We start from the raw sequence: 11,506 nt of genomic DNA, 5'->3' as shown, positions 1-11,506 counted from the left end.
GTCTTGCAGGGTGGGAAGCTGGAAGTTTTCAAGGGGGTTGAGGGTTGTAAAGGAGCTGGGGGGCACAGAACTGAGCCGTGCCGGGTTTGGTAGGGGGGTGTCATTCCAAGACCGTCCTCGCAGCAGGGTCCCTCTTGAAGAAGGAACTTAAAGGGCTTCCGTACCTCTAGGTATAGGTGTGCATCCCCAGCTGTAGATATTTTTGAGGTTTTTCCCAGTTGCAGCTCGAACAAAGACGAGCGCCAGCTCCGCTCCCCACCCCCGCCCATACGGCGCAGCGAGCCGGGATAACGGCGCCGAAATGGGCCGAGATGCAGCCGAGGAGGAGGGTGGAGGGGAGATGGAGCCCAGCCCTGGCAATGGCTGATGGAGCAAAGTCAGGGCAGAGCGACTCGTGATTCTGGCTCCTGCTGTCCCACCTACAGCCTGCTTTGGGGCAGGCTGGGGTGGCCAGTGTGTGGGGACGTGACCTCCAAGGGACCATGCCCTGTGGAGCACATCTTGGGGCTGCCACTGAAGCTGGGGAGAAGAAGCTGGGGAGAATGTGCATCCTGTTGCTGGGCAGTTAAAACTGCAAGTTGTCCAAGAAGCAAGGTCTGCAATCCCCACCTTCCCATCGAGACTCCATTTCTGGCTATCCAAACTCCATGGGGCTCTGCAAAAACCCCGTATTGTTTCCATATGTCGGTGCTTTGAGAAGCCAAAGAGCAAACAAGGAGAGTTCTTGGCCCCCCAGAGCCCCTGCTCAGGGAAGACAGATCCTTCTTGTCTCCTGAGGACATCAGTGAGAAGAACCTCATTGTTTGCTACCCTTCCCCATGGGGTCCGGGAAGCAAACTGGCAATTCAAGCGTTGGTTCTCCATCAGAGCCCAGCTGGCACGAGCTCAGTTCCAGTTGGGAGGATGGGCTGGCCAGACAAAAGCAGTAAGGGGTTTCACTTCCCCCCCTCCAAAAAAACCTTTCAAGCTTTCAAGTAAGTTCTTAGTCAGGCAAAAACGGTTTGTTGCCAGTAGCTTTATCACTTCCAGCACATTCAGAGAATTTTTTTTCAGAAAAACTTACCCCCTGCTCAAAGTGCCCTGAAGATCTGATGTATGGTGTATAAGGATCTTTTCCAAGAGCAATGGAAAAGGAAAGAGCTTTTGGCATAGGGACGGAGTGGAAAAGCTGCTGAAGCAACAGAATTTTTCACTGGTGCTGTTGAGCTTCAGAGTGGGCGCTTTTAAAGGTGGTGGTTTTTTTTTTGTTTTTTTTTTTTTCTCCTCCCTGCATTGCTCTTTGCAGGAATGGCTTCAAGCTCTTATCTGAGGAATTCCCCCAAAATGATCCGCTCTGTTTTGGGAGCAATTTGTTGCTCTGAGGAGCCGAGCAGCAAACAAATAAACACATAAATTCTTCCTCTGGAAGGACACTGCATTTTCTAGTTGGTGAAAGAAAGGCTTCCCTTTTGCATTGTTCAGTCTTGGGCTTTTTTTTTTTTCCTCTTTTTTTTTTTTTTTTTTTTTTTTTGTAGCCTTGACTCCAACTCTTTGCTCTGTCTCCAGCTGCTTAAAATAATTCTGCCACCCATCTTGTGCCTTTTGTTTAAAACACTCAGCCTACTTGCTCTCTTTAACTCTGCAGTGGGTTGTTTAGTTATCTGGCTTGCTGAGGCAGAAAGTGGCACTAGTTATGACTGCATATTTCCTCTCTTAAACTACGCTGAAAGACCCGCTTCTCCTGGAAAGATTTTGTCTGTATTAAAACAAGGGCTAATAGGTAGGTGTCAGAAAGAAAAACATGGGGACAGGTAGGAGATGCTGCGGCAGGAGCATAGATTTAGTCAAGTGGCAGAAAAAATTCATGCCTAAAGGCACTTTTATGTGCATGTACAAATATTTCTGATGTATTTGTATCTGGAACCTCTGAGCCTTAATGAGTAGCACTGCACCACTCGACTTGTGCATTCAGCATAGTGAGGAAATACATATGGGGACATACGTCCTGCCATAATGCCCACAGAAGGAAGCCTGTAATCCACTTCATTCCTGGTTGCAGATGATTCCTGTGAAATGGGATGAGTCAGTTTGCCTCCTCACCTTTGCCCTCAGGGTAGTTGTGAGGAGGAGGGTTTAGGACAGGTCACCATGACCTGAGACTTAAAAGCAGAAACATGCTGGGGACAAGGGAGCAGAAGAGAGCTGGGCTTTACTCCAAGGTCCCAGACTGAGTTTTGGCAAATGAGGTCAAAAATGCCACCCGTGGAGGGCTCAGCAGGGGACAATGACAGCCTGTAGGCTCAATGGCTGGCTCCATCCTCCTCCTCTCATAGGTCCTGAGACAAGGTCCACTGACGAATCTCTCCTGGGGCTTTTGACTCAACTGGTGGCCCTGTAATCCTGGGTGCTGGGTGTAGGTTGTGGCTGCAGCATTGGCATGCTCAGGTAACTTGGTTTCGTTTCAAGGATCGTTGCAGACTGATGATTGTTGGAGGATGTATGAGGCAGTCCAGGAAATTCTTGCTTAGGGGGTTGTGGTGTTAGCTTCATGGAGTCATCTGGCTGCCCTGGTGTGATACTCAGGATCTCTTGCTAGCCTGCTTTAATCCGTTTCCCTGAGATTACGTTTTTGTTTTCTTTCCCTTCCCTTGGCCATGGCTGCTCAAAAGTCATTCCTCTGAAAACAATTGCTATTTTTATTTCAATTCTGGTAAAAAGCTTTTCTTGAGAGAAGCAGGATTGAGAAGAACCTCAAGAGGTCATGCAGAGTGGGACAGCTGATGACCAATATTTGTCCCACATGTTCTTCAAAATGCTCCATGACAGGGTCTGCTGAGGCTCAACGAGCTCTCCCAGGGCTTCACCAACTTCATCTTCTTAAGATAAGCTGTTTGTGGGGGGGCTGAAAGAGGCAGGAGCGGAAATGATGCTGCCTTGCCCTTCCCATCCTGAATCAGCCTCCACTCCTATTTGCATCCTGTACACACAGAAGAGAAAGGCAGTGCCTTGTGGAAGCACTTGCTGTCTGAGCGCTAAAAAATCAGAGGCTGTGAAGCAGTGGGAACAGACCTGATCTGTCTGCATATGTAGGTCAACAATTGCAGTGTGGATGTGATGTTCTTATATGTAAAAATACAGAGAAGATCATTCATCCACTGCAAAGTGCATGTGTCCCTGCTGAGTCACTGGTCCAGGCTGTTTTTGCAACTATTTCCCACCACTGAATGCTGTTTTTGAATCTTTCCTCTCGGGCAGAAATGAAGGATGGGAGATGGGAGCTACCTGGTGCAGCCCATCCTGCTGGTGTACGGTAGACCCATTTTAGAGGACCTGCCATGGAGGAAGGCATGCTTTTTTTTGTTATCCCCTTGCTCCAGATGAAAAATGTTGGTTGCATATCCTCCTTCCACAGTGCTCTGACTGCCTGGGTCGTGAAGCAATTCAAGTCCTTGCAGGTCTTTGCTGCAATGCTGGGCTTGCTCTAGCTGAGAAATCGTTTCCACCATGTGCACTAGCTCAAGTGTAGCCTGGACTTTGTGTCCTGCTGCCAAAGGCAGGCAGGTCACGGAAAGCTCGAACCCATGATTGAGCCTGGAGCATTTCCCTTCAGTGTCCGTGACAGCTGAGCCAAATAAACCCAAATCTCAGGTTCCAGATTGCAGGCCTGAACTTGCCTCTGTTGTTCAGTTGGTAGCTGTTGCTTGAATCTGCTTTTGGTGTAAACAGGAGCATGCCATAAAGTACCAGGCTGACCTGTGGTTGTATTATCATAGAATCATAGAATGGTTTGGGTTGGAAGGGGTCTTAAAGATCATCTAGTTCCCCCCCCCGCCATGGGCAGGGACACCTCCCACCAGCCCAGGTTGCTCAAAGCCTCATCCAGCCTGGCCTTGAACACCTCCAGGGATGGGGCATCTACAGCTTCCCTGGGCAACCTGGGCCAGTGCCTCACCACCCTCACTGTAAAAATCTTCCTCCTAATATCTAACCTAAATATACCCTCTTTCAGCTTAAAACTGTTACCCCTTGTCCTATTGCTACACTCCTGGAGTATTGAGACTTTAGCTGACAGTTCATCCTGACAAGAGGTCGAAACGTATCTCTTATGCTTGAACCAATGGCCAATTCCTTGGCCAATTTTTGGGGGAGGAAAACCTATTGCAGACCATTGAATCATAGAATCACAGAATGGTTTGGGTTGGAAAGGACCTTAAGGATCGAGTTCCAACCCCCCTACTATGGGCAGGGACACCTTCCACTAGACCAGGTTGCACAAAGCCTCATCCAGCCTGGGCTTGAACCGATACATTCGGAATAGCAGCCATGGCAGTGGCCAGATGTGGTGTGTGCCATGTGTCAAGAAGTGGGGACTGCCAAGCGAGGAGGTCTTCCCACTAGCCCCTAACCAAGGTGTGCTTTTCCCTTGCAGCCCACACGCTCGTCTGCTTTTCATGCTCGGATGCATCCTCCAACTGGGCCTGCCTGACACCTGTCCAGTGCGGGGAGAATGAAAAACACTGTGTGACGACGTATGTCGGAGTGGGATTTGGTAAGTGGTGATGGGACCTACTTCTGCCCCTCTTGGCTGCTCTCTTGAGTCACCTGCTGAGCTGCAGAAAGATTTTCCTTCCTTTGGCTGAAAAAAGGGGAAAGTTCTGCTTAGCAGCGGAGCATTGGACCATCCTATGGGAATTTTCAGAAGGGCCGTGCCACCAGACAAAATCACGTTAAAGCCCACGTGCCTGCAGTGATGCTGGGAGTCTGAAGGGAATTTCGGCGTGGGGGCGGGGAGGTTGCTGATGAAGAAGTGAAAGGCTGGAGGATGCTGCAGAATTCCTCGGAAGGAAGCTCCAGGGTTGCCCTTCCTGCCTTTTTTTTTTTTTTTGCCCTGTGTGTTCAGGTTGTTCATCCCCGAGTCCCACCTTTGCTTCTTGCTCTCCCGTGGGCAAGGTGGGGGTTCCCAGGAAGGGAGATCTGCAGGTTTCCTCCCCAAGTGCCAGGAAAGATCTGGGGAGCTCTGTGCTTTTCCTGGCTGCTGTTCCTAGGGAAGGAGGCTGCTCTGGCGAGTCTCCTGGCACCATTGCAGAGCCCAGCCTGGCTTATTGTGCTCTCTCTTGCAAGAGGGAGGGGGTGTTGCATGCCCGAGTTTCATGGTCAGTAACATGGGTGGTTTGTGCATGCACAAATCGAGGCCGGGAGCTTTTATAAACCTGTCATCTTTGCACAGTGCTAGTGGTTTCCTATTTTCTGCTGTTAAATGTGTGCTGCGCCCCTCTTGCAGCTGATGCTCGAAACGCAGCCTTTGCTTATGAGTGCCTCCCCGGTGCTCTGGATGCCTCGTGCTCCCTGTCTCACTTGAGAAGTCGCAGTATCAGGCTTGAGTGGGATTTTTGAGATTCTTCACTGGGGCCATAGTGGCCAAGCCTGGAAGGGGGTGTACCTCGGGTGTTGCACGGTCTATAGGGCCTGTGTGGGAGGTTGTCATGGGTGTACCTCGGGATGTGTGGGCTGGCTGAGATTAGCACTTCATCTTTGTGCCATCTGTGATGCTTCGGTTATTTCAGTGCTGTTACTTCCTTTGCAGAACAGGTGATCAGAAAGCCGAGAAACATTTTTAAACCTGTCTCATTTCTGCTTTCCTTCCTTTTACCTCCACACCCCCCCCCACCCTACATTCAGGCAGCAAGTCCGGACAGTCCATCTCTAAAGGATGCTCTCCCATTTGCCCCAGCGCCGGCTTTAACCTCGGCATAGCGGCTGCCTCCGTCTACTGCTGCGACTCCTTCCTCTGCAACATCAGCGGTTCCAGCAGCGTGAAAGCCAGCTACGCGGTCCTGGCCTTGGGGATCCTCATTAGCTTCATCTACGTCCTCAGAGCTCGCGAGTGATGGAGCTGGCCGAGGAAGACCCGTCGTCTTCCAACAAGCTGTCGCAGGTCTCATTAGCCAATATCTTCTCTGTCGCTGTCTGCAAGGAGATCTTCTTTTCAATCAAGGTGGTTGTTTCCCAGACTTTACACTCTTCCAGCATCAGCGACCTGGGTAGTTTTTGGCCAAGCCTATCTCCTCCTTCTGTGGACATACCCTGCTACACTCTCACACCTCCTTGGCAAAGGTGGATCGTTTCAGAAGGGTTTCTGCTTTTTTACCTAATACCCTCTCTCCTCATTTCTAAGGTTGGTTAAAACAAGGCTGGGACTCACCGAGAAACGATTAACCCCAGACACCGCCTGGTCAAGCGTTCAGACGTTCCTGCCTCTCACCTCCGCCGAGGTGGCCCAGGCATCGGGAATGCGTGACCTGAAGGGAGACACATTCCTGGTCCCTTGCAGCTGCAGTCTCTTTTTATAAAATAATTTTCGTTTCTTCAAATCCTTGGGCTGACTTTTTTCTGGAAAACAAATGACGTGTAACCTTGTCCCTCCAAGCTCTGTAAGTGCCAGACCTGAATAAACATGCTCCTGTTGTTACCTGAGATGGGATGCGTGCTGTGTGTTTCCTTGCTCCAGACAGAGAGATTAGAAACGCTCTTAGAAGAAACCCAAATATTATGCCCAGCATGAGGACCTCTTACCCTCTCAAGCAGCTTTTGAGTGCTTCATGTCAACATTCCTTCCAGTTCACTTCTGAGCAGCAAGTCCATCTTCTCCCTGTCCTTTTCTAATAAACACTCCTGGACCAGCTTGGTTCACATCTCTCGGGAATCGCCTTTTCCAGGTGTATTTTAGTGAAAAATGCCAGTTATTGGGGTCTGGGTCAACCCCATTACTCCTAAGGGAGCAAGAGCATTGGGAACAAGACCTCTAAAAATTAGCCTGCATATTACAAAGACTTGGTGCCTCGATTTCCCCACTTTGGACTTGTGATGGTGATAGACAATAACATCAACACCTAAATGATCCAGGGCAACAGGTCTGTTTGCAAAACTTAGTGAATTCAGAGGCAAAGATGTCAATACTCAGATCTTTAGGTTCAACCTGCAATCTCTGGATGGTGGTGCACATGGACTGCGGAAGGTGACTTCACCACCAAACCTGCCGCTCCTGCTGTCCCTCAGATCCCAGGATCTTCCCAGGTCTTTTCAAGGCGTTGCTCCTGGAAGTTCTCAGCCATCCCATGAGAGATGTGTCCTCTTGCCATCTCTGCATTGTTCTGGTTTCCTTCCTGCTTTGCTTACCTGTGGACCTGCTAGACACAAACCTGCAAAAATTGAGCCTTAAATTGTCAGGCAAAAGCTGAGAATCTACTGATTGATCAGAGGTGCACTGGGCTTTTATTCTCTTCTAGCAGCAAAAATCAGCATTGACACTCTTTAGCTATGGCCTCCTTGTACGTAGTTCTATTTTGTGTCAAAAAAACAAACAAAAGCGTTTCAAGCTGCACACACTGTTCAATTAAACCTCTGTCCCCACTTAAATGAGTGATAAACAGCTTGTTTTGGAAGATGTGTGCAGATGCATGGAAATATTTGCAACAAAAGTGGTTACATGTTTTTTCCTCCTCCTCCTCATCTTTTAATTAAAATGACACAGATGCTAATGACAGCTTTTGTGACAGTGCACATGGACTGCACTGGTCATTGTGACATGACCTGCAATTACATGGTGAGTTTGGTAAGAACATACCACACTTGCTCCCTTGTCTCCTTGGGTCTGAGATGTACCTTCCTCTGGTTAATGCATCCTCCCTCCTCTCCTGGGACCTCCACTGGGACCACAGGGCTCGAGGTGAGCCGTGAACCTTTCCTATGCACATATAGCACAGGGAAAATTGTGGAAAAAAATAGTAGAAATGGGGTGAATATTTCCTAACTTCCCTGTGCCTCAGCCTTCCTCCTTAAGAGGGTCAGCAGCCTCGTTTGCAGGGTTAATTTGTTCCTTGGGACTTGCTGTGAGTAGATGCTGCAGTCCCTGTGGAATTGGAGGGATGGAGATGCCCTAGGGTGAGACCAAGGCAGCAGCCAGAGTGCTCCATTTCACAAATAATTGGGCTGTAACTTTTCTAGACACCTCGTAATGGGGTATCTTGGTTTTGGACTCAATGACCCTCCCAACGTCTCTGCTGTGAGCAAAGAGCTAATATTAAAAGCCATCAGCATAGCTGTGCCATGCCTTTACAAGGCTCCCGAGGATGCCACACTGGACAATCCCAAGCTACAAGCAGGGTTATGAGACCTGGTTGCCTCCTCCAATGGCCATCTCCTTCCTATCGGTGTTTTGGAGTTTGCTTGTGCCAAGGACTCGGTTATGCAAAGGAGCAAGGGCTGATGGGAAGAGCATTCAGCAGGTTACTTACCCTAAACAAATAACAAGTTTTATTAATGCTATTGCCAGGGGACAGGATCTAAAGGTCAGTTCACATGTGTTCTTGAGCCTATAGATGATGAATAGATTGCATATGGAGAATTTTTTTTTCCTCTTCACTCTTGTTTTGTCTTTCCCTCCTTTTTTGGCAGTTATATCTATATTTGAGAGGCAGGGAGGGTATGACAGCTTGTCAAATGCAAGAAATGTTATTCAACATGTTATTCAATCCCAAGCATCATATGATCAGTTCTTCCAACACTCACAATTTCTATAGAGTTTTTTTTTTTGGCCCCCAAATCCCCAGCACCAGAAATCATATGAGAACCTCAGCTGTTGTAAAGCCCAGGACTGAAAGGCCTAGAAATGTGCAACTGTAGTAATTAAAAAAAATTAAGAAGAAAATAAATAGCAAGAACCCAGCCTTTCCAGAGCATTAAAACTGGTGACTTGTTAAACCAAATGCCTGATTTGGAACTTTAGGGCCAGGGTGGGACAGCCCTTAAGTGCTTTGAATGTATTTATTTGGACTGTGGAGGTAGAGATTGAAATCTCATCAGAAAACTCAGATCTTCACCTTTTTTTGACAAGGCGAGGAGTTATGAGGGGAGGCAGCTTTACTCTGTACATACATAAAATATCCCAGAACAGTTTTCACTGGAAAATGAGAAGAGCTTAAGTCAAATACCTGCCCATTTTGGAGCATGCTAATGAGAAAATGGTTTCTGTGCTTCCATCCTAGAAATGGCTGTATTTCAACAGCAGCTGCTGCCATCTACCACTACACCAATGTTGCAAGGGCTCTCATTTTTGGGTATTGTCTGTACGTGCTCAAAGCTTACTGCGGCACCAGCCGTTTCCACTTAGGCTTGCTGGGTTTGCTGTTTGCAAAAAAAAAGGACTTAAAAATGAAAAAAGTTCTTCCAACTGTTTTTGTGATTTTTTTTTTTCTTTTTTATTTTTTTTTGCAAAAGGGCAAAATTTCTCCTTCTGGAAAACACAGACCTGATATGACTTTCTTGCATAAACGGCCAGAACAAATTAAGGCCGGTTGCTTAATCATTACTCAAAGGATCCACATTGTTACTCAAAGAATGTCCTCGCTTGGTGTTAGTTTTCTGAAGTTATGGGTTATTTGAAATTACTTGCTTACTAGAGACCCTATTTGCAATGAAGGTGGCTGTGGTCCTACCACCCCTTTGGGAAGTCTGGTAGCTGTGCTCTGGCTGTGCCTCCATGCTGAAATGAGGTATAGGCATCCATGCTCCATCGGAAAGGCAGATGTGGTGTACATCTGGATGCTTAGAGGTTTTAAACCCCTATCACAAGCTCCTTGATCCTGTGATCCCAGTGCATTTGCACCCTGAAGATGGGCTGTGCTTTCACCGTCATCGTCTGTGGTGAGGTGCTGTGGGTCTCAACTGTTTGGCATGAAGATGGCTCTGAATCCTTCCTTGATCCTGGAGGAATTATTTTGCCCTTGGAAAGATGCTGTCAGAGATTATCAAACTGGAATGGCGATAGACACACCCAGTTTTGCATTTTTGGTGTGTACATGGTGCACAGGGAAGCAAAGCCTTGGGTTGGTCCTGCCATCTACTGGTGGAGATGTTTTGAAGACCAGATCTCACAAGTCAAGGAGGAACCATTAACACTTGAAATCACATCTAGGAGGACAAGGGCGAGCTACCTTTAACCAGATAACTCAATGCAAAGCAGAGATTCAGAAGCATCAGAGACAAATTCTATCTTTTCATTTGTCCAGCTTTGCTCTGATGGTATAAATTGAGAAATGAAAGGATTAACAGGCTTCCCAGGTCCAATGTTTTCCGAGGGAACACTTTCCAGCCCAAACCCTACTGTTTAATCAAAACTGAAACACTTCATGAAAATATAAGGCCAATAAAGTATTGCAGAAAAAATATTGACACATTTTATTTCAGCCTTGTTGGATGATCTCATTTCACTGAGGTGGTTACACTGCAATGTTGATTTTACTAATACATATATGTGAGATTTGTAATGGTGTATTACTTTCATTGTAACAAAATAAGCAGAACACAGAGCATTGATTCCTTTAAATATGTTAACATAAGTGTAGTGTATGTTACATATTGTTTCTTATACTCAAATAAAAATATATGGAATTAATAAAAAAGGTACACTTGGAAAAAAGATTGTGGATGGTTCTGGAGATATTACAGATATTACTTCTTGCTTTGTGTGAAAATAAAGTGTTTGGATTGTATTCAAAGCCCGGAGCTGGTCAAAAAGGACAGGCATGAGGCACAGCCTATAGACTATAGGGGGGGATAAATCCATACATGCCATCTCAAGGCCATTGGAGTCTCTTCTTGGTGATGGATAAAGAACAGGGATTGTCTTTGCCTTCAATAGTCGTGCTCATAAATATCATTGACTTGCCCATGACCCTACTGGGAGTGGAGATGGGATTTGTTCTTTGAGCCTGCACTCTTTCTTGCTGGAGAGGGCGGCTATTTTGGGTACATAATAGCCCCTGTGTGGGTGTCTATGGGCAGCTGCTCCTCTTCACAAGTTCCTCAGAGCTGCAATGCTGCAGGGGCTGCTCTGGCCCCTCTCCTGCTCACGGACAGATGCACCCATGGACGCACGGACATGGGGGTGGTTGCTCTAGAGCCTCCCCCCAGCTCTGCTGAACTGGGGAGCATTCACACTACTTTGCAAAGTTGTGTCATTCTATTTTTTATTTAAAGCTTTATTATTTTGGGGAGCTCGCTTGGATCCTGTGGGAGAAGGAGATTATTTTCCCTGAGGAATGTAAGATAAATTCAGAATAACAGTGATGGGGTCTCAGGAGTTTCTTAGGAACAGCCACAGGCTGCTTGAAACAAAGGCATAAAAATACCTTTCCTTTTCTCTGGATAACCCCAGCCTGGACTATATTCTTCCTGAGAAAGAGTCTTCAGTGCTCTTCCTCCTGCAATTTGTATTTTGCAGCCTCACCTTTTTTGAGATGGGAGGGCACTGGTGGTGACAGGGAGTGTTTTGGGGACTGAACGGCATTACACAGCATGTGGTAACAGAAGAAAAAACTTGTCCTCAAGAGGCTACACCTCCCTCCTGCCTGGCATTCCCCCGTGTCCCCACTCCTGCTGCTCCACGGGGACCTGTCTGTCTCTAGACCAGCCCAGGATGGGCTCTCACACATTTTCAGGTGTTCAGAAAGGTCAGGGAAATGGTGCC

At 47.4% G+C, this 11,506-nt stretch overlaps 1 protein-coding gene across 1 annotated transcript; it reads left to right on the top strand.

Annotated features, from left to right (window-relative positions):
• Positions 1-4,408: 4,408 nt before the first annotated feature.
• On the top strand, positions 4,409-5,867 carry LOC104472342 (lymphocyte antigen 6E; the record flags this gene model as incomplete). The annotated part of the gene is made up of 2 exons (XM_010087976.1): positions 4,409-4,528; positions 5,659-5,867. Coding segments are annotated over 2 exons (329 nt in total), but the record flags the coding sequence as incomplete, so codon positions are not given.
• Between the last annotated feature and the right edge of the window lie 5,639 nt (positions 5,868-11,506).

Source organism: Pterocles gutturalis, unplaced genomic scaffold (assembly GCF_000699245.1).
Source record: "Pterocles gutturalis isolate BGI_N339 unplaced genomic scaffold, ASM69924v1 scaffold44746, whole genome shotgun sequence".
Classification (NCBI taxonomy): Eukaryota; Metazoa; Chordata; class Aves; order Pterocliformes; family Pteroclidae; genus Pterocles; species Pterocles gutturalis.
Note: the sequence above shows the minus strand (reverse complement) of the source record. Positions and strands in the feature narration are given on the sequence as shown.